This window comes from Malaclemys terrapin, chromosome 3, assembly GCF_027887155.1.
Source record: "Malaclemys terrapin pileata isolate rMalTer1 chromosome 3, rMalTer1.hap1, whole genome shotgun sequence".
NCBI classification, from domain to species: domain Eukaryota; kingdom Metazoa; phylum Chordata; order Testudines; family Emydidae; genus Malaclemys; species Malaclemys terrapin.
In genome coordinates, this window is record NC_071507.1 from 162,059,503 (window position 1) to 162,085,361 (window position 25,859).

At 39.1% G+C, this 25,859-nt stretch overlaps 1 protein-coding gene across 1 annotated transcript in view; it reads left to right on the plus strand.

The window, feature by feature from the left end:
- BMP5 (bone morphogenetic protein 5) overlaps window positions 1-25,640 on the plus strand; it is a 69,701-nt gene extending 44,061 nt beyond the window's left edge. Inside the window, exons 4-7 of the mRNA XM_054023609.1 lie at window positions 7,144-7,341; window positions 15,718-15,794; window positions 18,963-19,073; window positions 23,372-25,640. Of these exons, the coding sequence (XP_053879584.1) occupies window positions 7,144-7,341; window positions 15,718-15,794; window positions 18,963-19,073; window positions 23,372-23,521 (536 nt within the window). The 3' untranslated portion in view covers window positions 23,522-25,640. The remainder of the gene's footprint in view (window positions 1-7,143; window positions 7,342-15,717; window positions 15,795-18,962; window positions 19,074-23,371) is intronic.
- Window positions 25,641-25,859: the final 219 nt, after the last annotated feature.

Consider the following 25,859-nt stretch of genomic DNA (forward strand, 5'->3'; position numbering starts at 1 on the left):
AGTTTTATTTGAAGGCTATTGGCTCTTTTTAACTCTTCTAATAGATGACTGAAGAATCCAATCTCTCCCTATTTTATCCTCTTGCTGAAAATATACTAAGCATGCCAAGAAAACTGAAAGACTCCCACATACCATTCACAGTTTAAGTGCATTAAATTTAAAGAATAGGTCAAATATTTAAAGGGCCATATTTTTATATGATTACAACATTTTTCTTTTAAATAATATATCATACTATAGTAGAATATACTGTTCCATGGCTCCTCAGATGTTCATAAATTATCCAGGGAGCTTGCCTTAAAGTGCTTTTCAAATACCACTTTCAACAAGTATAGATAAACCACAAAAAATATGTAAAATTAATTTTGCTGGTCGGACTTAAGGCAACAACAGGAAGATTGCCGGAAGTTAAAGCTAAAACTTCAGCTTTGACTTCGGCCTAGGCATGGTGGGACTTGAGTGGCCTGACTTTGTTGGGCCTAGGCAGTGCAACACACAGACTCTACTTGATCCCACATTGTTCTTGAGGGGGGGTTTTGTGTGCATGTAGTTAACTGAAACAAAGGGGAAAATATTAAGGGAAAGTTTTATTCCATCCAATTCAAATCCTTTCTGCCATGTAGCCCCCACTGTTCTCCCTTTTATGAGAGATTAAGAGCAGAAGTACAAGCTGTACTGCCTGCAGGGGCTGTAGAAAAAGTACCTTTAATTTACAGAAAGAAGGGGTTCTACTTTCTAATCCTGAAGGAAAAATTGAGGTTTCAGACCAGTTATGGATCTCAGGGCTCTAAACAGATATGTCAGGAAGTTTTAATTCAGAATGCTATCTCTGGCTCTGATTATTTCCCTCCCTGTCAACCCTGGATTGGTTTGCTGCTGTTGACCTCAAAGATACATATTTCCACATTCCCGTAAGACCATCTCACCACAACTATCTACATTTTGTCCTTGGTTTGGATCATTTCCAATACAGAGTCTTACCCTTTGGCCTCTCCACTGTGCACAGGGATTTTATCAAATGATTGACTCCAGTAGCAGCACATTTAAAGAGACAAGGGATCTTTGTTTTCCCTTGCTTAGATGATTGGGTGCTCAAGGCCCTGTAGGAAAAGGATTTAAACAAAGCCATTCAAGTCACTTTTTCTCTGTGTGAAAACATAGGTCTTCTCATAAACAAAGAGAAGTCGCTTCTGATTACATCGCAAAAGATTCCCTTCATTGGGGGATCCTCAATTCCATAAGGGAGACAATTTTGGAACTAAAGACCACTATACAGAGACCGCTGCTGCAAGCCTCTCAGAGGATAATGTATTTCCTGGAGTTAATGGGCTTCACAGTATCTGCAACGTATATGTCCTCATATACCAGACTCAGAATGAGGCCACTTCAGCATTGGCTATTAAAGAACTTCAAACCCAGTATGGACAATATGCTCAAAATACTCACCATTCTGAGAAAGGTGCTTCTTTCTAATATGGTGACTGAAACCACAAGATGTCCTCAAGGGAGTATTGTTCAATCCACTTCCTCCTTTGCAAACAATAGATGAGTCCAGAATAGGCAGGGGCACACATCTCCTCAACCTTTACATTTGAGGTCTTTGGAACGATAAGGAATCCTTACTACACATAAAAGTGTTAGAACTGAAGGCCATTCAGCTGGTTCTCAAGGCATTTCTTCTGGAGATTCAGGATGTGGTAATCCAGGTGGCCATGGATGACATGTCTGCAGTTTATTATGTGAATAAACAAGGAGAAACTTAATCATCTCACCTATGCCATGAGGTGACAAAACTTGGACTGGTGTATCCTATACAACATTTCTCCAATTGCCTTATGTGTTGCAGGACGACACAGGGAGCTTGCAGATCATCTGAGCAGAGATTCCTCGCAGATGCATACATGGTATCTTAAGGACTCAATGATTCAGAACAGTTTCAACCTTTGGGGAATTCATGACCTAGATCTAGTCACTGAAAGATTCATTACAAAATGTGCTTGTTTTTGCTTGAGACCAGGCTCAGATGAACAGTCATTGAAGGACAAATTCCTCCTACATTGGGGAATGTGTCTGGTGTAAATGCATTTCTCCTAACCCTCAAAGAAAATAAAACAAGATTCACCAGAATGATTCTAGTTGCCCCAGCATGATCAAGACAACATGGTATAAGGAATTACTCCATCTGTTCAATGGAAAATACAAGATTTGGAAAAATCATGCTCCATTAAAGTGCAGTGAATTCTTATTAATGCTCAAAAACCATCTACCAAAGCAGCTACAATTTCAAATGGAAGAGATATGTTATCTGGGTAAGTAATAGGAGTATTGATCCAGTTTCTGTCCCTATGCAACTGGTTTTGGAATACTTGTTACACTTAAGGACAATGGGCTTGTCTCCCTCCTCCATTAAAGTCCAATTAGCAGCAACAGCAGCATTCCATATTACACTGATGGTAAATCCATAATGCACAAACAATTTGGCAAAAAGCTTTTTAAAAGGTTTATTGAATCTATATCCCCCAATTTGGGACCCTGTCCCTCCATGGAATTTGAACTTAGCTTTAACATGAGCTATTCTTTGTTTCATCTCTCTGTGAAGACAGCCTTTATAATAGTAATCATTTCTACTAGCAGTGTCCATGTGCTACATGCATTGATGCTGGACCCCCCCGATACTGCCTTTCATAAAAAATAAGATGGTTCTTAGATCAAACCCTAAATTCCTTCCAAAGGTGGTTTCAGAATTTCATGTAAATCAAAATATATATTTACCTATTTCTTTCCCCAAAAACTATTACAGGTAAAGGGAAATCTAAATTATGTTCCTTAGATGCGAAGAGAGAGCTCTCATTCTACTGGGACAGAACTAAGAGCTTTAGGTCTTCTCCCAAATTATTTATTTCATATGCTGTTTTTTCAAGGGGTCAGGCCATTTTAGCACAATCCCGCTGTAGGTGGATCAGGCTGTGTATTGAAGAGTGTTACCATGCAGCTTCACTCTCTAGAGTACATTCCACTAGAGGAGTTGTGACATCTGTAGCATTCACTAAGCATATTCCCCTTATTGATATATGGAGGGCTGCTACATGGATCTCCATGCATACTTTTACAAGACATTTATGCACTGGCTAGGACATCCAGGTCTGATGCACAGTTCGGCGGGGGAGTACACAGTTCGGCGGGGGAGTACATTGTTTAGGTAGGACTGTGCGCCCTCCTTCCAGTTTACAGTACTGCTCGCCAAACCAACCCAAGAATAGGAATATACAGAGGATTCTCAAAGAAGAAATGAATGTTACTTACTTGTAACAGGAGTTCTTCGAGCTGGACTCTGCATATTCACTTCCTCCATCCACCTTCCCTTCTCTTGCAGAGTCCTATTTTAGGGTTAGTTCATATTCCACTTTAGTGATTGGAAGAAACTGAGGTGGCAATGCGTGCCATGCCCCTTCTATGACCAAGCAAAGGGCAGGGAAAGGAAGGGTGGCACTACAACTAGAAGATTCCATCATCCCGGATGCACTTGGTCAGTGCATCCCCAAGAGTGTGAATGTTCGAAGTCCATCCTGAAGAACTCTAGTTACAAGTAAGTAAGCATCATTTATCTTCATTGGTTTGCGAAGTGCATGCTGGCATATTAGGATAGAGAAGGTTATGGGGGCTCTCTGGATCCTCATCTTGAAAAGTAATTCCTGACTGCTGTGCATATTTTTTTCAAGAGTAGGGATTGGTCCTTGTTCTGGCTCAGTGAGCTGGGTGCCAGTTGATCACCAGCTTGCTGCCCTCCACTTCAATGTTGATGGTATTTTTGTGATTCTGTATGTACATACAGTACTGGAGATATGAGCTTTGAAATCTTTCAGGATTAAAGGTGCGAGATAAATGTAACTGTGATCTAATTATTAATAGAAGAGTTAACTGACTCCTGTGAAGAGTCAGAGATGCACTTTGCCATTTGATATGACTCTGAAAGGGGTGGTGCAACCTGAGTGATGCAACAACTTTTGGAATATATCACACTAATACTATATCATGGAGAATTGTGTCTCAAGAGGACCTGAACCTACGGTTCTCCCAGTGAAATCAAAAGAGGGTTTGCTGGCACGTGGAGTAAGAACTACAGGTTTTGGCTGCAAAGAATAGAACAGTTTTCAAAATTTTGCAAAGTGAATCTGTCCTTCTCTCTCTCTCAAGCTAATCTGTTTAGATATATTCAGGTTTGAGTAATAACTGTTCCTGTCACTAGCCATTCAAGACTTTTTGATAAACTAATGTTGACAGACCTTGTTAAGCATTAACTTATCCACTTCCCTTGCCACAGTGTAGCACACCTCCTGAAATCTGCACTACAGATGAAGGTTTAGTCTGGGAGCAGTGGCTAACAAGCAAGCCGTTAGCACATTGGATGAGGTAGAGTAGGGACAGAGAGCTTGAGGCAGTTCAGAGGCATGGGGTTTGAGGGATCCCCAGGTTTAGGGAGGGGCAAACTTCTATATTGTTTGGTCTGAGTGGGATTCCTGTTCTTCCCAGGGAGCAGTCTTATGGACGCTCTGCAAACACAAATTCTTAGATTCTTTCAGTAGTCTGCACAGAAATAACCTACAGGAGACAGTACATAGTTTGATATGTATTTAGATAAATTAGGGTAATTACCAAATGTAAAATGTAGCTACTTGTGGAAAAGTGTATATTTATATGGAATCATCTTCTGAAAGATGCAATTAAACCTAAGGCATATAATAAACCAAGGTAGATAATGGGACTCAAAGTGTTTAGAAGTAAAATGTCAGTTGGACTTTTACCATTGACTTGAGTTCTGGTAGAATTGTGTCCTTATCCACAGTAGAGTTGGAGGAAAAAACCTCTTTTCCTAAAAAAAACTTAGTTTGGCTACTCAAAAGATCAAATAAACAGAAGGTATAGAGCCACATAAACTGCTTCTGTGTCTAAAAAGAGTGCGGGTTATGGGCTTCGATTTTTTTTTTTTTATGGTTTATATCTCTATACCTTGAGTAAGTAAGTAAACCTTAACTTGTGGAATCTTAATAGTCATCTCACTGCTGAAGTCTAAAGGAAACCAAGAGGAAACTTAATAATATTAAAAGTTATTTTAAAGGGAGTTCACATGGGTTTGAAGGGTATTTTGCTTCTCACACAATATCCACCTTTGTAAATTCAGTGAACCTAGATTTAAATTTAGAGAACCTACACACATCTTTTACAGTCCTCAGTACATAAATCTAATAGGATTCCTAAAATGTCTGCCAGTAAGGTATTAATCTTTTACAGATAAAATTAAAATTCTGAAAGTCACTGGAACAAAAAGAATTCCCTCTAGAAAAGTAAAGGAAACCTGGAACTTTGTGGTAAGTGGCTGGTCGGTCCATGTTGTAATGAATAGAGAATAGTCTGTACAGTGTTTCATATCTGACCTGCTACAAGACTTGAACATTCAGAGATTAATTTTAATGTGTTATTTCATAGTCATTTAAATAGATGAAGAGAAGAATTAGATAAACACAAAACTAAAAAGCCATTTAAAAATGAAATCAGAAGCTTCAACAAATAATTTTTCCCTTCTAGTCAAAAAAGCAATTATCAAAATAGTTCAGAATATGTTGCCAGTTACTCTGCTCCAAAACTGCTAACTTTCTCAGTTCTTCTTTTGCCTTTGCTGGGTTCTCTGTCACTGGAAACATCTTAAACCAATTTAAAGTGCTACACCTGAATAAACATGTTGTAAAAGTGTTTATGTATTGAAGTGGGTCAGTTCAAGGTATGGTATTTGGCTGGAACTTCTAATTTCTCTTTTTACAGCAAAAGGGCTGCCAGAAGGAGGAAGTCTGAGCTGAATTAATACATTTGTTACAGTGGAAGTAGAATGGAAACTGCTTTAACCACAAATCAAACTGCCTCTTTCATTTACGCCAGTGATAGAGTTTTTCTAAGAAATATAGACTCTGGCAAGGAGCCACTGTAAGTTTGCGTTTAAAAGGAAACCTATAGGCTTATTTGTTTAAGGTTTACTCCTATGATTATTTGTAAGGTCTTTTTCTAGTAAAATTAAGTTTAATGGCATTATACAGTACATTTGTGAGGCAGATGCTCCCCTTTATTATCCTTGTAGCTATTTAACAAACCTTCCAATCTATTAGGACAATAGTTGAATGCCCTGATACTGCCCACACCAGTGCATAGACTATTTCTTTACCAATACCTTCACATTTACAGGACCTCTGTGTCCCCCACCCTTGCACAGCTGCACAGCTTCATGTGACACTGTCTCATTTTCTGACGGTTGAAGGGCTCTGCATAATACACGTACACACAAAAGTGTTTATGCTGCCAAAATAAATTCTGTTAAGAGCAAGGGTTTATTTGTTAAAATGTCACTGATGCAGTTTCAATGACTTGTTTTGCTTACTTTTCTTCTAGGGAGGGTCAGTTCCTCCAATACAGTGAGGTTACCACACAGTCCTGACTGAACAAATATTTCAAAGAAGTATGTACATCCCTTAGGAGCAGAACCGGAGTCAATCATGTACATATTTCAAACTCTTTTATATTTCTCCTGAAAGATTGAGTGCCCCCGTATCTATAGTAATGACTTCACATGAACTTGGAGTAATGCTTTACATTGTTTAAAGCATAACTATATTTATTGCCTACGCTTCTCATTCCTACTGATTTGAGTTAAGGAAATAGAATTCTAGATTTAACATACTTGTGATGTAAAATAAGATGACTGCATCATGTTATCCTTTTCCAAGAAGACAGAAGTTAATGGAGTTGATTTATTTCTTTGCAATAGATCAGTACATATACCACTGAATTAATATATCGGGGTTTTGTGTAGAATGTGTAGACAGTGTTTTCATGCAGTGGTAGACTGTGAAGTTGTTGAAACTTTTGTAAATAAATCTGTTGAGTTCTCTTCCTTTTAGATTACATTCAACAAAATAAGGCTAAGGTTTCTAATATTGTAATTTCAGGATCATGGGTAAAATCCTTGCCCCAATGAAGACAATTGCAAAAATGACATCATTTGGGCCAGGATTTCACCCATATATTTATCTGGCAACCAGAAAAAGCAAAATTTGACAGTATGTATGGTATTAATTGTATGTCTGCATTATTTTATAGGTCGTAGTATCAATGTTAAATCAGCTGGCCTTATAGGAAGACAAGGGCCTCAATCAAAGCAGCCATTTATGGTTGCATTCTTCAAGGCAAGTGAAGTGCTTTTTCGATCTGTCCGAGCAGCCAACAATAAAAGGAAAAATCAGAACCGCAACAAATCCAGTAGCCATCAGGATTCTTCCAGGATGCCCAGTGTAGCAGGTAAGATGAAGAAGCCATAGTACCATCTATGTAGTGGGCATCTGTGAGTACAACCGCAAGTTGGCACATTTCAAAAGTTAGGTGCTGTGAAATAAATGTGTCCATTCTCAGGTTATTTGGTCCAGTTGAATAATGCAATGATGGTTCAACAGCCTCAGTCTTCTTGGCTGATGAATTATTCACTGAGAACTTTGGCTGGGAAAAGGTGAAAGATCCAACTCAAATTAAAGAAACAGTCAGTAATGAGATTGAAAATGTGTAAATCAGCTACAGCTACCAGTACATGTCTTGCTCGGTTAAATGTGTACTGGGCTGTGTGAACTTTTAATATACTAGAGGGTGATTGGGTAACTCAGTATACTTTTTCAATGTTTTACCAGTGCAGGTGAGCCATCCAACTAAAATTCCTTCTCGCAAATAGCAGTGTACATGGTATGCAGATAATTAAAGTACTACTTATTCCAAATGTGGTGAATTTGAACCTTTTGATAAGTCACTTAAATGGATCTTATATGAAAACTATTTTCCATGTCTCATCTTTCAGAGAAGAAAAAGCTATCTAGTGGGATGAGTGCAATCCATTTGTTGTTTTAGACAACTCAGATTTCTCTTGGTGTTATAAATCCACATGGTATCCCTAAATGCTAGTATGCCTTGTGCAATTTGATCTCTTTCTTACTTGAAAGGTGTTGAAAAACTCACATAGTCAGACACTAATGCATACAAGGATGCTCAAGGTCGTTGCTTGTTCCATCAGGTGTCTGGAATTAATTATGGTCAATAAATTATTTCCTGATATGTTTCCAGTTAGAGGAATATGAAGAACTTGTTTGAAATTCAAGATCTCCCCCTTTTGAAGAAACGTTAGTTTTCCTTTTTGGGGACAGGACCTGCACATCTAAATATGTATCTTTTAGAGGATACTATAGTAGAGTATAGTACTAGTGGATCAAGAATTTTTCTTGAAAGCTGTTGCCAGCCTCTCCAACATGTCCATTATGTAAGTAAATTAGTGCCCTGGAATGCAGTTTTGTGGCCAGAATTCAGCCATAGGGTGGCATTCATATATTTGCAGAGATTAGTACAGGTCCTGTGCACCATGCAGGTTCCATTCAGACCCTCAAAATAGCAGGTTAAGTGTCTCTTAAGCAGTGTATAAGCCTTGTGCTGGCCATCTGCTCAGGGATGGATTTCACCTTTACTGAGTACAAACTGCTGCTGAGTTGACAAACAAAGTGATGATCACTTGGGATTGGCTGTCGAAGTGTTTCTGTCAGAGGCAATGGAGATTTACCAGGTGATCTACTGGATCCAAAACCTGCTTTTAAGGTATAAATAAATGTCAACACCCGTAAAATGCCACAAAAAAGGAAAAAAAGCTCAGTCAGTAGCAGCTATTATTAATACCTGTCGTGGTGGTGGTGGTGGGTTTTATTTGTATGTAAAATATAAATAAAATGCTGTGCTGTCCACTAAGGCAGGGCTTCTTCCTCTTTGCCCCACTCTACATTGAGGGATTGGAGCAGAAATTATCCTGTGAGGCAGGCAGCAGAGAGAGAGCATGCATCTTTTCATAGTGCTTGGGGATTGAGAACCTGACAGCCCAGCCTTTGAAAAGCCTCCTCTCCATATATTCAAAAGCACCTGCAAGTTGTTAAGACTTAGTGGTGCTTTACTTATAATTGCTCTCTTGCCTGTCCCTTTTGGGTATTGTAAAGTTCTCTCATTTACGGTTCGAACGATCTTGCAGGTGAGTTGTTCCTGAGAGCACTTTATAACCCAAGAAAGAATCAGGCTGAGGAACAATTATAAATAAATAAAACAGACTGGACTGTTTTAAATTATTACTGGGGGAAGAAAAAAAAACTACTTATTGTTGCTTTATATCAGAAAACCCCATTTGATTGTTTTAAAGCACATTTACTAAGAAATGAAGAGTAATTATGGGTCTAAATGCTTTTAGAATTTCAAAAAGGGGTAATCCATTGAGGTTTAAAAATCTATTAAGCATGTTCTAAACCAGCTGAGACATTCAGAGCTGGTATTAGCAGGTGTAACTCACTGTGTCAAGTCAATGGAGTTTTGCCTGCTTACACCAGGTCTGAATCTGTCAAAATCCATTGACTTTAATAGAAAGAGTGCACCTGTTTACACCAGGTCTGTGTTTGTATCTGTGTGTGTAATTGCAAGATGGTCAGGAATGGCTCTAAGGAACTGTTCCTTCCCAGTAAATAATATTTGCAATAGAAAGATGCATTTTCCTCTTAGCATAAAATGGCTTTGAGTTAGGTGACATAAATAGAAGTTTTGGAAAGAAACCTACTCAGATACATTCAACCAGAATGACTCCAAAGAAGTAATCACTGATTTCGAGGGTGAATAATACTTCATACATAAATTATATATAAAAAACATTGTTGCATATTTTCCACAACATTTTTACTGATTCTGATAATCATAATTCAGTCAAGTAGGCCTGTTTGGTAGTGCTATTCTCCAGTCATTATGTATTTTATTTCTATTCTTATCTCTCGAGAAACTAATTTTAAAATAAGAGGTAGGTAAAGAACTGTTCAGAATTGTAGTGGCAAAACTCAAAAAGTCAAAAAAATTCAAATTGTTTTGGGAGGTTTATCAATGATTTTTGACCAACATCACCAAATTGTATGAATGTGCCATCATTTTGTAATTGTTTTAGTAACTTTGTGAAAGCTCCTCTAAAAGCTGGATATAGTACATTTTGTAATGATTCATCAAAGCCATTTATCTGTAGACAGCACTATTCCCTTTAAATCAACCAGGCTTCAGTAAAAAGTGACAGAGTCCTGTGGCACCTTTGAGACTAACAGATGTATTGGAGCATAAGCTTTCGTGGGTGAATGCCCACCCCTCTGATACTTGACACCAGGCTTCAGTGTTGGAGATGTCACTGTGATGTTATAGAGGCTGTTTAGGAATTTGTTTGTACTACACTGTTAAAAAAAAAGTCATGTTCCACCCTAGAGATGCTTGCATTTCAGTGGTTAGTGAAATGATTCCTATATATTAACAATGACTGCATTTATTTGACCTTTGGTTAACTGATGGCCGGTCATATCCCCCACTAGCTGTATATGCTGTGAGTTGCTCCCGTGCTTATCCCATGACCCATATTTCCTGAATTTCAGGTCTGTTCAGAACTCTTTTGAAAAACGGTGCTGTAATTATATTTAGTCATCTATATTTCATGTTGCAAAGTGCCTTGGGATTCCTTCAAGATAAAAGGGTCTGTTTGAGCATGAGAGAATTTGCTAAGTCTTAAAAGTAGTCTTGGAGTTTGTTTGCATATTTTCACAGTATAGCTGAAGAGCTTTTAGTTTGCATCTCCAGGATTTGTTTTCAAGTATTAAAGGGTGCAGCTGAAAAGAGACAATCAAGTAATGAGGTCCCACAAAACAAAACTGTTCTGGGGGGTAAGCCCTGGTACCTACTTTCACCATGGCAAACCAAGTTGCTCTTACATGGCCTTGCTTTCATCTTCTCTGAACAATTTCCACATCACCCATTACTGTGTAGCTGTACACCAGTCCCTTTGATTAGGGTGTTATTAAGTATCAGTTATAAGACTTGAACAATATCAACTTTTCAAGATCTATAATAGCTATTGTTGCAGTAGTTACCATCTGCAAATGAAGATACCAGTAGCTGCAAGCTTAGTGACAGATTCTATTCAGCTGCTCTAGGGTGTAAGAAGGAGGAGAGGAGAGCAAAATAAACCACTAGCCTTCTTGTGTCTTGTGTCTTTGCACAGTGGCAGAATGTAGTCACAATCCCTGGGCTCCTCTGCTTGTTCACCAGCCGCTGGAGCTGGCAGGTTCACAAGGGAAAGTATGCTGCATCCCCTGCAGGGGTACAGAAGAAGGCACACTTTCCCAGTGTGCAGGGGTGCGGCAGTTCTGCACAGCCCCTACCAATGGCCAGTATCTAAAAGGTACAGTGACCCCTTCTGTAAAATGAATAGAAAACCTAATAGTTCTGCCCACTGTGCTCATTCTTGCTCATGCGTAGGCAATGGAGTTTGCAGATTATAGTAGCTTAACTATTGACATTTATTAGAGAGACAAGGTGGGTGAGGTAATATCTTTTATTGGCCAACTTCTGTTGGTGAGAGGGACAAGCATTTGAGCTACACAGAACTCTTCTTCAGGCTAGAGAAGGACCTTGAAGAAGAGCTCTGGGTAGCTTGAAATCTTGCCTCTTCACCAATAGAATTGGCCCAAGAAAAGATGTTGCCTCACCCCTTGTGTCTCTAATATCCTGGGACGAATGTGGGTACAACAACACTGCAAATACCTAAGCTTATGTCAGTAGGTCAAATTCTACTCCAATTTATACCCCATGCAATTCCATCAAAGTGAATGGAATTGTAAGTGGTGTAATTACAGAATTTGGTTTCCTATCTCTTTACCTGTTGTGTAACCTCTGGCCAAATGCCTCAGGTAGGTTTGGTGGGAAATGCTGTTCTGTATAAGCCACATGACATGCTCCTGTTATGTTTCAGAGTAACAGCCGTGTTAGTCTGTATCCGCAAAAAGAAGAACAGGAGTACTTGTGGCACCTTAGAGACTAACAAATTTATTAGAGCATAAGCTTTCGTGGACAAGTGGGCTGTAGTCCACGAAAGCTTATGCTCTAATAAATTTGTTAGTCTCTAAGGTGCCACAAGTACTCCTGTTCTTCTTTTTGCTCCTGTTATGGTTGCTGCCATTTGTATAGCACAGGATTTAGTCTTATTTCTTTATCATTTTGCAGAAGACACTTGTTTGGGAACTTCCTTTCTTGACTTTAACCCAATCATTCTTACCTTTTGTTTTTGTTCTCAGGAGAATTAGGTTCATTTCACTCTCTCACCAAGTCAAGAAAGACATTCCTACTTCCCATATTTCATTTCATTCTTTTCTCCTTTACAGCTAATTAAAACTGGGAAACTCCTTTTTGAAATACTCCTGCACGTGCACACAAGCAAACAAAATGTGAATAAGAACAAAACCTATATATGTATATATAATGTTACTGATTGTAACAATCTGGCAAAAGTTTTCTTCTTGATGTTGACAGGTCTGTGCTTAACCTCCCTCTGTTGAGTGAAAACTTTAGGGCACATGGCTTAAATACAATGCAAGAACACACTGCAGAAAGCAGAATGTATCCTCCAGGCTCCCCCCCCCCCGTTCTGTTCCACACAGAGGGGTGAAATTTGCAGTATTTCTTCAGTTCTTAGGTGCTACTTCCATTTTGGTCACAATGGAGTTGTCTAGCTGAGTAAGGGATTAGAGGAAAAGTATTTTTTCTTTCTTTAACTTGTCCTGAAATGGACAAAAAACAAACAAAACCCAGCCTTTTCCTCAAAAAGTGGTTCTGAAAAGGGGGGGAAATAGTAATTTGGCACAAAATGAAATCTATATTTTAATAATATAAAGGCAGTGATGCAAACTGACATCTACCCAGAAATTCAAAAGCAAGGCTGTGGTACTTTTTATTCCTGATGCTATGAGATAAGAATGGAAAAACATGCTAAACAGTGTATTTCCTGGATTTTATTGGTTGCTGTCACACTAATTAATTAAGCATATGGTACTTTGTGATAGTAAATGCAGGCAGGTTCATATGTCTCAACTTCCATCTCTTCTTTAGAAACCAAAATACTCTCTGACTGCCAGTGAATATGCATAGGAATAACAAATCTGATTCCCTTACCCTACCCCCACAGCTCCTTCTGCCACATACAGATTTGGAACACAACTGCAGTCCCTGGATGGTTTAGGTACAAAGTTTACTCAGTCATAATATCCCATGGTTTTGATGCCTGACAGAATAAGCATATGGACCTTGAAGCTACAGAATGTGAAACTGGATCCTTGGCACCAGATCCTGTTGTAAATGTCACCGTGGCTACTTTTATGTAATGTTACATTACACACAACATTTGTCTTATATAAAAGGCAGAATGTAGGGAAGGAATATGAATTTGCTTTAGTAGTTTAGCATTCTAAATAGGTGTGTGGTTAGGTAGGTTTCAGAAAGCTATGTGTCGAATGCATGTCTGCATATCAAGTATCCTGGGACTTTTTCACATCCACACAGCATTAATCTATTTTCTTAAAAGTAGTTTTTTGGGATTTTCAATACTGTGAAGATATCTGAAGTGATGCCATACATATTTATCAAGGAGCCTTCCCACAGCCCTAGGGCCCCCTCCACAGTCTTTTTGGTGCTGAAGGTTGTGTGTTAAACATGAAAAGTGGAAAAAATTAGAAATTGATTCCAGAGCTCAATCTGATGGAAAACTTGATAAAGACTAATTTATTCACCAGCTTCCACCTGTTTTTCTGTTTGTGGACCATCTACAAATGGATTGTGACTTTATCCTGCGTGTTTCTTTCTGAAATTATTCAGTCATATTTTTCACACATTTCATTTATACTATCGCTTTCTATTCTAAATTTAGTGCTTGAAATTTGAAATGACACATGGCATTGTCTTTATTTCCTTGTTGAATGAGTATTATAACTTATAATCCAGTTTCTTGTGTGGTTTTTCATGGAACATGAATTTAAAATTAATTTTGAGAGTTTGAGCATGCGAGCTCAAAATTCATCTTCAAGGAGCATTAAAACTAGTAAAATATTCAGAGAAAGCTATCAAAGAGAACTTGTTTAAGATTTTGAACTAATATTAGTCCTCAGTGTATTTGCATTATTAACCAAGGACACAATCCTAGTGGTGAGCACGCCAGGCCAATCTAGAAAAAAAATATTTAAAATTAAGCTGAAGTTAATGAGACCATTAATATGTTTAAAGCTAAGCACATACTTCAGCATTTTGGTGATCTGAGCTGGAGAGCACTGTGCAGAATCAAGCCCAACTTCTAACCAGAACCTTTAATGGCTGTACCTATCTAACATACCTGCAGGACATGCCAGAGCTATTCCAGGCAAGAAAGCCTCAACATGTCATTCCACACTACATTAAATAGAGCAGGCTGGAAAATGAAATTATTTGTCATCAGAAATTTTAAAAAAGGTCCCCTGCATTTCCCAAGAAAATGTGTTAAAAAAGACAGACACACAAACCCCTGCCCTGAAACCTCCAAAAACTTTTGTTTTTTGAAAACCATTCTCAGTTTTAAAAACGTCAGTTTCTGAACATTGAAATTTTTATTCAAAACCCCAAATTTACCAAAGTATTTTGGTTTTTCAGTTTCCAGGAAGGGAGGGGGGTTATGAAATTTCTACCAAAATGAAAATGTTCTATGAAAATGTTTGTTTTGATCAAAAAGCCATTGTTTGTCTTAACATTTTTTCACCAAAATCTTTTTTTTTTTTAAACTGGCTGTAATGTTGAACATCGTCAGGAGGCATAATCACTCTCCCAGATCCCAGGCAAGGAGAATGTGCTAAGATGCAGCATCCCTTGAGGTGCTACAGCCTGTTGTCTTGTATTCCCATCCAACTGCTCAGATAGGGTAGTGATGTGATGGGACCAGGACTTCCCCACATCTTTGTACTTCCCCAAGGAGAGGGATTATTTCAGAGTGCGCAAGGGTGTAGAGAAGCACACCTATGCCAGGGCCAGAGACAGTCAAGCCTTTAAAGTGCATCTATTGTGCTACTTGCTTACATTTGTATTAACAGTTAAAGACCATTAGTTGGCAGATATTTTTTACCATAGTAAAAAATTTAGCTATGCAAAATGTGCTAAGATTTAAATAACTCGAATTATGCCTTTTATATTTATCATTTGAAATTGGGGCCCTTCCCACTCTTTGTCTGGCACTTGAGACCTGATCCAAAGCCCAGTGCAAAGACTCCCACTGTCTTCAGTGAGTTTTAGATCAGGCCCTTGATGTTCTTTTTCCAGCTTGCAAAATTATATCTGCCAATATTATTGGAACTGCTACTTCGATAGCTAGCAGTTAGGCAGCATAAAAAGTTATTTCCCCTAATCCTGAATGCATTATTTCCACTCTGTACACAAACTATGGGGCGAGGGCTAGCTCAGTGGTTTGAGCATTGGCCTGCTAAACCCAGGGTTGAGAGTTCAATTCTCAAGGGGGCCATTTAGGGATCTGGGGCAAAAATCTGTCTGGGGAGTGGTCCTGCTTTGAGCAGGAGGTTGGACTAGATGACCTCCTGAGGTCCTTTCCAACCCTGGTATTCTATGATTCTATGCCAGCCTGAGATTGGGGTTTCTGAACTTCAAAAAATTATATTGACTTTATGGATCAGCCCTACCTGTAGAAATGAGAGTATTTCTGTTCCTTTGCTTTGTGCAAGTTTGCCAAGAATCTTGTCTTCCAGAGCAGTATGTCTGAACAGTGTCTTTTTTTTTCTGTAGATTACAACACAAGTGAACAAAAGCAAGCCTGTAAAAAACATGAACTTTATGTGAGTTTCCGTGACTTGGGATGGCAGGTATGGATACCAATGCTCTTTCCTATCAGTGCTAGTTTCTATAATCTCGTTTACAATCTATCGTCTGTTGTAGAGGGATTTTCCCTGGTGGTAACTGGTGCTGCATTGAAGAGGCAAGAATTCTCAAAGTGCACTTTGTAATGATGTGTGATCCTGTATGCAATCCTTTGGTAGCAGTTATAGAGCTATTCATGTTTACAACCCACTGAGTCCTGTGGGAAAATAGCTGATGAGGCTGTGTGATAAATACCCCAGACTTAAATAGGTTTATAGCCCTGATAAATTAATCGGTTTTACTAGGGATAGGCCTTCACCATTACTCCAGATCTGAACACCCTGTGTACATTGGTGGTGCTGGGGTTTGAATCTGCATCAGAATCCTGTCACTCAACCCTCTTTCAATATTTGATCAAACCTAAATCCCAGCTCTGAACACCCCTAAACTTCATAGGTGCTGGAAGTAGGAGTGCTGCTGCACCCCTTGGCTTGAGGTGGTTTCCATCATATACAGTTTGGTTGAATGGGTCTCAGAACCCCCACTATACAAATTGTTCCAGCACCCTTGCTAATTTGTGGAGTATTTGAAATCCAGATCCAGATTTGGCTTGAGTCTCTTTCTAGTTCCTGCACTTGCCGTGTAATGACAGATGAGAATTATACCATCTGGGTTTGGAGCCCTGTGGAAGCAGAGCTTTCAGCCCCTACAAGGTGTCCTGAATCACTGAACAGCAACCCCTTTATGCAGTCGTAGTTTAACAGAAAAGACGGTGCCTGTGGGGCCATGAAAGCAGAGGTAAGGCAAAAAAAGACAGAGAAAATAGAGGCTCTGCTGGGTTCTTCCAGAGAAGCAAAAGCTGTTTGCAAAGGAAATATTTTATTAAGGAAATAATGGGAAGGCCATCAGCAACTGATTTAGATAACACATTTCAGGTTTCCATGTATACTTAAATTCCCTCTGCAATATCAATTTAATACAGAATTCATTTTTGCTTCCTAGATGTGTAGAACTGCTGTGCGCTCTTAAACAGTTGCAACATTATACCCCAGAGGTAGTTTCATTTCAGTGATGGTTGATGTGATTCCTATAAATAATATAAAACACTCATGTTAAAACTAAAGTGTTCATTGCTAGGTGTAGTCAGGATGTAATCCCTAAATATGAGCTGAGGCATATACTTAATTGCCTCTAATACTGTACTTGGTTTTAGCTATAAGGCCAAAAAGAATCAACTGGCTAAAATTTTCAAATTAGATGGCTTAAGTTAGGGTTCTAAATCCATATTTAAGCACATAAACAGAAGTTGAGTGGGTAATATGGATATAGATGTTTAACTTTAGGCACCCAAGTTTTACATTTTTGGCCACTGTTCTTAGGGTTATGTCATCTGCCTCCAATGTTAGCTATAAAGGGGATTAAAGTACTGGAAACCCCACTAAAAAGGCAAAAAAACTGACAAAGAGGATTGAACTCGAGCACCATTAGCTTCTTTTGACTCAGCAGAAGTTCCTTTATGTGGTTAAAGGAGAGTCACTCTGTGGCACTATTCCCATCAAAGCCATTAACGTTAATTCCTTTGTTTTCCTGCTCAGTCTAGCCGTCCCCTTGGCGGGTGGAGAGGCCAGCCTAGGGCAAGGAAGAACTGGACTCCTGACTCGTGGTGGGATTGTGATGAGGATCTGAGTAGTAATGTGGACATAGCAGCTCCTGCACAAATGCCTTTGCACTCTATGGTGTCCCTGTGCTATTTGTATGTGGCTCATGGGATAGCTATAGGATTAGCATATCAAGCACCCTGACAGATCCATAGGCAGCAGGCCCTGACACCCTCAATGTTCTTTGGAAATGCTCTAGCTTCTAGATATCTATCTTAGGTATTTATAGGGCTCCTATTACTGTAGTATCTGAGAGTTTTATCCTCACAAAACCCCTGTCAGGTAAGGTAGTATTGTTATTGTCATTTTACAGATGGGGAACTGAGGCACAGAGTAAGTGACTTGCCTGAGGTCACACAGTAAGTCTGTGGCAGAGCAGGGACTTGAATGCAAGTTTCCCAATTCCTAAGTGAGTGCCTGACTGCTGGACCATCCTTCCTCACTACATGGATGTTCAGAGTTTTCCAAGTACCTGGTACTTGTTCTCCCATAGATTTTTCCACAACAGGGCCCATCATTTGTAAGGCACTTTGAGATCATGGGCAAAGCAAGGTGTCACAGAAAATGTAAAATAATATTTAATGAAAATGTTGCAGCTTGTGTAGCTCAGATTTCTCTAAATACATATTTATAAAAAGAATAGATAATTTCATAATGCAAGCACCTAACCAAGTATAGCAATTCAAAAATGGGTCAGTGAAACTAACAGTGAACAGGACTACAATGAAAATTGGGTTAACCCCCAAAATATGTGCTTAATGCTCCCCTCCCCCTCCCCACCTCAGCCAGGCCATGGGGGAATTCAGCAAAGAAAAATTCTCTAACTAAACTTTTAAAAATACCTTTTTCTCTTTGTGAAAAATTATCTGTTTTATGGCTTGCTGAAGATCCCTCAAACTGATCATTCTGTAACATCACTAATGCCACCATCCCCCATGCAACTCCTGAGACCATAAATACTCTTAGTCTCAAGCAAATCATAGGGATTAATGGCATTGGATATGCCAGAGAATGATGCATTTGGGATGTTTTTAGTGAACCAGAAATAGCCTGAGAATTCATAGGTGCTGGAACTAAGAGTGTGGGTGATACTGTAGCACTCCCTGGCTTGAAGTGGTTTCCATTATACAGGGTTTATAGTTTGGTTCAGTGGCTCTCAGCACCCCCACTATACAAATTGTTCCAGCACCCTTGCGAGAATTTCAAAGTGGGAGGAAAAGTATTTTAAAGGCTAGTTCCAATGTATTTCTTTGCTAAATTCCTTCACTGGTTGGTTAGTTGGGGGTATTCAGTACATATTTCTAGGTTTAACTCAATTTTCATCTTGGTTTTGTAGGAACAGAGATTAGGACAATTTTTTTCCAAATATTGTATTTCTGTATACGCCTTATTCAGTCATCCTGGATCCAAATTAGAATGATAGTGATACAGTTTTCAATTGATTGAACTGGGAAGGATTGAGATTGTCTGTTTGTTATTGTTATTATTTAGTTTGCTTATGGTTGTATATTTCAGGATTGGATAATAGCACCAGAGGGCTATGCTGCGTTCTACTGTGATGGAGAATGCTCCTTTCCACTCAATGCCCACATGAATGCTACAAACCATGCCATAGTTCAGACTCTGGTATGTCCGTTAGATCATTTTTGTAACATGCAAGCAGCTTGGGACAGGGAGCTACATCTTCCTCTCGGTTTATTACTGTTGGATTCGGATTAATTTTATTGGATTTGGATTAATTTTGTTTAAATTACACCCTTGTACAAAAGCATTAGTGATTGCAATGGCTAGTGGATGAAATGCTCAGAAAGCCCCTTTTGATATATTTACATTTTGTTTCGGACCCAATAATGCATGAAAAAGACTGTGTCACAGCACTGAGGGGTTCTGCTGATGCAAAGGCAGGTTAAGGTTTTGTAGAGCCCTGGGACAGAGCAAGTGAGGGCCCCTCCCCCCCCTTTTCACCTGCACTCCCTCCCCCATTCCGCTCCTTCTGCCTGCGGTCCCGCCGACAGCCCCAGCCTATTCTGCCCCTTCCCACGGCCCCACTTCATTTTATCCCCTCCCCACTGCGGCCCCACAACAGGAGAAGCTCTGTTCTCTCCCTCCCCTAGCCACAGACCTGAGGCAGCAGCAGCATCTGGGAGCTCCCCCAGCCCTGAGGCCATGGCAGGGAGCTAGAGCTCCTCCAGTCCCGGGATTAGGGCACAGGGGCTTCCCTGACCCCACCTGGCATTCCTGCTGGGGAGCAGGGTTGGGGCACAGGGGTGCCCATTTTGGGGGGTCCCCCAATTGACCAGGGCCCCTGGGCATGGGCCCCGTTGGCCCAGTGGCTAATCTGCCACTGTGCTGATGTAAAGCAAAGAAGGGCTCCCTCCCTGCTTCCAAGTGGTTTATGCACCTTTTGAAGTTTCTCATCAACATTCACACTACAGTCTCCAGTAACTTTGACCTGTGGCTGCACAGCAGCTCTCGGTTTTCAATTGTTATCAGAAAAGCCTCAATCAGTTGACTGGACTGAAAAATACCTCTAAGATATGTGAGCTGATGCAGTTGCAAGCAAGAAGTGTGCTGTGTGCTGTCATGCCTGGCTCCCAGTTATGATTAGAAACATAGTACCATTTGGATTTGATTCTCTGCGTGGTGGAGCTGAAGTGGGAAGAGCCTTACAGCCACCTTTCCACCTCTCCCAGTCCTGGTTCCAGCTGGGAGTCAAGCCAACCCAGCACAAGATGGAGCGCCATGGGATGTTCTGACTTACATTTGCTGGAACAGTCCCCTAGGAAAGCTTCGGTGGGAGCTACTGGGTGCTCAGCAGTTCAAAAAATCAGGGGAACTTATTTATGTGCCGAAATATGGACATAGGAGTCTAATGTTAGGCTCTCATTTTTCATTTACACCAGCTGAGGATATGACCCACTGCCCATGCTCTGCACAGCATGTATAATTAAAAGGCAGACCGATGAAGGACAGGGGAAAGAGCTACAATGGACAAGCAAGGTGACTGGGATCATGGCAGGCACATTTCGTGTTAGTTCCATTTTTAACATACACTAAATGTGCCTCTTCTCCTCCCACCATTCAATCCCCTCACCCCCAGCAGTCCCCAGCTACAGAGCCAATGACCTTATATTCTTCCATCCCAACATTCAAGCCAGCAAGATCCTGCACAGAGAGGCAGAAGGGGACAGGAGGAGGGGAGGGAGTCAAAGGTGGAAGTAAGCAATGGGCTGTGGGAAAGGGATTCATTTGGAGAGGGGAAATAATGCTCTTTGGCAAGAACTATGGCAATGTGCATATGTGGTGATGATGAAGAAAAACACATTTACAATAATAAACTGTTATTTCTCTTCAGCTATTATGGCAAAGATTGCCTAGAAAAGTTGCCAAGCTTCAGTGAGACATTAGATTACAGTTTCTCTCATGCAATTACGAGTCATGCAAGGTAAAACATAGCAGGGCAACTTTCACATGTGCACCTAGTTTTTGCTGAAATCTCCCATAGTTTCTTAAGGGCAGGGGGTTCAAATTGTACTGCACATGCATTCTATTGGGCAGCCAGATATCCATGGGGCTAATTGAATTTTAAGTGCACATAAATTAGCTGGGTCAGCAGTAGCCAAACACTTTGTTTGAAATTATACAGATTATTTAGATTTACTCAAGGGAGTTCACACAGGGAGAGTTCGGGAAACAATTATTCATACACTCTCCCCCAATCCAAATGTAATCAACTCCTGTCCATGGTGACTGCACCATTCTGAAAAAGCAGCTTTGTTTTGGGACAAGATTGTTCCTTGAAACCCTTCCAAATATAACTGACTTTTTGGTTTGTTTTGTAACAATCTTTGGTCCAGCACATCTTCATTTCTGCATGGGGCTAAACTGCTTTTTCTAAGGTGTATCCATAGGAGTCAAAAAAGCGCTGGAGTAGCGCTAACTCTGCTCCCATTGACATCCGTGGGTAAAACTCCTATTGACTTCAGTGGAAGCAGAGTTAGGCCAATGCCGAATGCTTTTGAAAATTCCACCTTAATAATGCTTTTTAAACATTTAAAAAGTGAATCCTCACTACAGTACAAATTCTAGTATCAGTATTATTAGAGATTTTGAAAGGACGTGTGTGTTCAGATCCAGGGGTTGGCTTTTGTTCCATCTCTAATTATTATTTCCATTTTGGAGATGGAGAAAGTAAGGCAGAATGTTTAGGAGATTTGATCAAGGCCATATATGCAGTAGTGTCAGAGCCAAAATTCATGAGCAGGAGTTCCTTGCTTCCAATTCTGCATTTAATCCTCCAGGTCAAGCTGCCACTCTCGCTGCTGAACTGTCAGACCTGCTCCCCTTCTCTGACCTATAGTGGTGGGAGGCCAAATTAGCTATTTAAAAGAGGAGCTGGCTCACTGGCAGGCAGCCAGAGTGTAGCTTGTGGAGACACTAGCTTCTTCAGTAGCAGGACTGGCATCCCTAAAATATCACAGAAATCAAAGCTAAGGGGTTCAAAGGCTCAGGAGGCTGACCCTGGATGGCTGTGAGCAGAGATTGCCCGGGCGGAGGAGATAAAATCACTGCGACAAATTCCAAATCCTCATGACTCACTTCCATTTTCAAAACTATCTTTACAATGGAACAGGCAAGAAATGTATTTAGTGAAAGCCAAATTTAGCCCCAACACCCACACGGGGTTCCCAGAATTGGGATGGTGGTAGCTGTGGGCTTGATAGAATCCAGAGGCTGGCTCTGGGCAAATGTCTGCTTAGAAAGAGGACAATATTTTTTTTCTCCAGTATTTTGCTTGTCATTAGTTAATCAGTTTTGAGGTAGCAGGGTGTGTGTGTATCTACATCCTTACTAAACTAATACTTTGGGATTTATTATTGTTCATTTCGAAAGATCTTCTCATGGTAACAGTTACATAAAAATCACTTCCTGATTGACTGTTCTTGGTCTGGCAAAGACCATCAACTTATATTACTGCTAGAAAGATGGCTATAACAGATTTTAAAAGACTTAACATACAAATGAAACCCATTACTGCTGAAGTCTTCATCCATACCGTAATAGTCTCTTGCCCTCTCTAGCACAACTCCCTTCTCTCTGGCCTCCCCAGTCTCTAGCTATCCAGACGTGTAGAAAATTACTTCCAGCCTTTTTTGAAGGATGGAGAAAGTATGTTTAGTTGCCCTTATTTTCAGTTATTTTCACTATATCTCCATTCATTTTGAGAAGCTGCTCAAAATTACCTTTCTTTTATTTAACATTCCATTGGAGTACCACTGCAGCCTACCTCAGAGAATAATCTCTCTTTACCCTTCCCTGCATCTGACACCCATCTTTTGGCTTGATTCTGCTTCCCCTGACAAAATTGTCATTGACTTCAGTGGGATCACAGATGCCAAGACAATAGACACCTTAAATATATAGATGCTGAAAGAGAAATATGTTCTTAGAATCATCATAGAATCCAGACATTCTGTGTGAGAGCCTTTGACTCTACATTTGCTGTATGGAACAAACTTCCTTTCTCCCTCCCCATTGAGGCTCTGATTCAGGAAGACAGTTTAGTTAAATCAGGGACTTAAGCAAATGCTCAAATTCTGTTCTGAATAGTGATGGTATTAACCACATGTTTGAGTGCTTTCCTGAATCAGGACCTATCTCCATTTCTTTTTCAAATCTCATCTGAAAACCAAGTTTCTCTCTTGGCTATTCCTCCTAATTTATCTCTCCATCTGCTATTATTGTATAACTCTATTATGTAAATCAGTAGAGCATTCTGGAGGTGAGCTTTTTATTAAAGTTGCTAAATGAAAAAAAAATCTGTAACTACAGAACTCTGCAAATTGAATAGTTGTGTTTTCCATAGATTTGCCATTACATCTTTCTATTTTGGTCTACAAGCAATTTCACTCTCTCTCTTTCAGGTTCATCTGATGTTCCCTGATCACGTACCTAAGCCATGCTGTGCACCTACAAAACTGAATGCAATCTCAGTGCTCTACTTTGATGACAGTTCCAATGTTATTTTGAAAAAATACAGAAATATGGTGGTGCGTTCGTGTGGCTGCCACTAGAATAAAAAACGGAAAAAAAATCAAACCCAGTGTTTGTTCAGAATTGTAATCAAGTCAAAATACAATTCTTGCTAGTGAAAAAGCATCCCTAAACTTATTCTATTTCATGCCATCTCTCATTTAATGTACAGTAATGTATATAGTAGCTTTTATTTATTTAAAGGTATATAGTTTCTTTTCTATGGGTGAAATTTCAAAACAGTTTATTTTATGGGTCACCTTACTATGTTGGGGAACCTCCAAAGCTGTTTTTCAATCGATCTCACTGAGACTTTTTTCTGTCCATTTCAACATTTTAAAGTAAGACCTTTGTATAGTTTTTTTTTTAAGTTAGAAAGCCCAGAACTCCTGTGACTGTTATATTGTTAAAGGAAATTGAATACATTTGGTTATGTTGTGCAAATGAAATATATACTTGGATATTTATTTAGAAAAGGCACTAAAAAAAGAAACTGAAGAAAAAATGCTTGGCTAAACATAATTTTTCTTTTAGAAGTTTTACTCCATTAGACAAATTGAAATGTTGAACAGTGTTTAAATAAACAAACGGTAGGTAGAACATAGAAGCTGAAAGACTGCACATAATTGTTATAGCTATTTTCTTTAACAGAACTGGTGTAACTGGAGGAACATGTTACGTCTTGGCTTGTGGAATTTTGCAAAAGGCTCAAAGCTTCAGGAATTCTGTGGAGATCGGCTTGAGTCTGTGCCTATAGCTTTCCAAGTTAACACTAAACACTTGTAGTACAACCTTCTTTCCTCAAATAAATTGTCAGTTTATTATCTATAAGACTACTGCTGCAGATTTTTTGTGTGTTTAATAACAAAAAAACAAAAACAAAAAAACTCCACACTCACCTGAGCCACCTTACTATATGGGCAAGAATTAATATATGTGTGCAATGTGTAAAAGATTAAAATCTGGAAAGAATTTGTTTTCCTTAGCTTCCTTTTCTTGCTGGGTAAGGCATTTAGGAACATTGGAATTGCCATTCGTAGTCAGATTTGTGGTTAGTCTAGTGCAGTATCCTGTCTCTCACAGTGGCCAATAGCAGGTGCTTTAGATGAAGGTGAAAGAAACCTTATATGGCAGTTTTTAGGATAATCTCTGTGCACAATAGGTCCTCTCCTAATCTCTAATCTTACTATCTCTTCCAAAACTTGTTTGCATTAACTATTATACTCTGGATATTCCTGTTACCATATAAATGTCCCATCCCTTTTATTGTCTTGCTAAATTTTTTGCCTCAATTACATTTTCTGGCAGTGAGTTCTACAGTCTAATTGCACATTGTATGAAAAAGTATTTTCATTTATCGGTTTTGAATTTACCATCTTTTAATTTCATTGAATATCCCCATGTTATTATGGGAGAATAGAAGGTCCTGATTTCCCATCCCTACAACCAGTCATTATTTTATATAGTTTTATTGGGAATTGCCTCAGTAGAAATATTGCTATATTAGAGTGTTATTTAAAATGAATAGAACATTTCTCATGCCTTACAGAATCTTTTCGTTTAAATCCCAATGTCTATGGTTATTTAATGCACATTCCACAAAACACAGACTATTGCAGAATAATATAATCAGGTATGTGTGTGTTTTGCAGAAACTAATTTATTTTATCTCACTGTTGGAGTATTGTCTTAAATTGTTAAACATACACTTAACTTTTTGAAAAATTAAACAGGGTGGGTTTCTTTTTTTCAGTCATAGCATTTTCTCCAAACATTACATTTCAATTACTATTTTATACTTTATGTACCTCCATAACTATGTCTAATTGCAGTTCATGTACAATAAGGTATATTAATAAAGTTTCTTCAGTGAATTGCTGTTTGGGGACCACTTAGATAATGAACGTTAAACTGCATGGGGGATACTTTCAGAAAAGTTATGGGTTTGTTTATGAATCAGGTAAATGGTTATGATGTTTTGAATTCAATTTATTCTAAATAAAATTTAATGGAAACTGAATTTGGTGTACATTAAGTAATATATTTTTGAATAATGATGTACTATTTTGAGAATAAGAAACTGAAAATTATATTATTCTTTAAAATGTGTTGTTGGAATATGTTTCTATATTTTAAGATCTAATAAACCTGTAATACTAATTTGCTCTGCTTTGCTTTTTGATTCTGAGCCATGTTATACTGGAAAGTCAAATTCATGTTCTTTAAAAGCTGGAACAAATGAGAATGGCCATTACTGTGGTTAGTGTTTGCTGAATTCTGTGTCTTAATACTGACCTGTGTTGCAAAATGGCTTTCATTTGGTTACTTTAAAGACATAATTATTATTTGAACCATGTTGAGTATTAATAACAGTTTTAC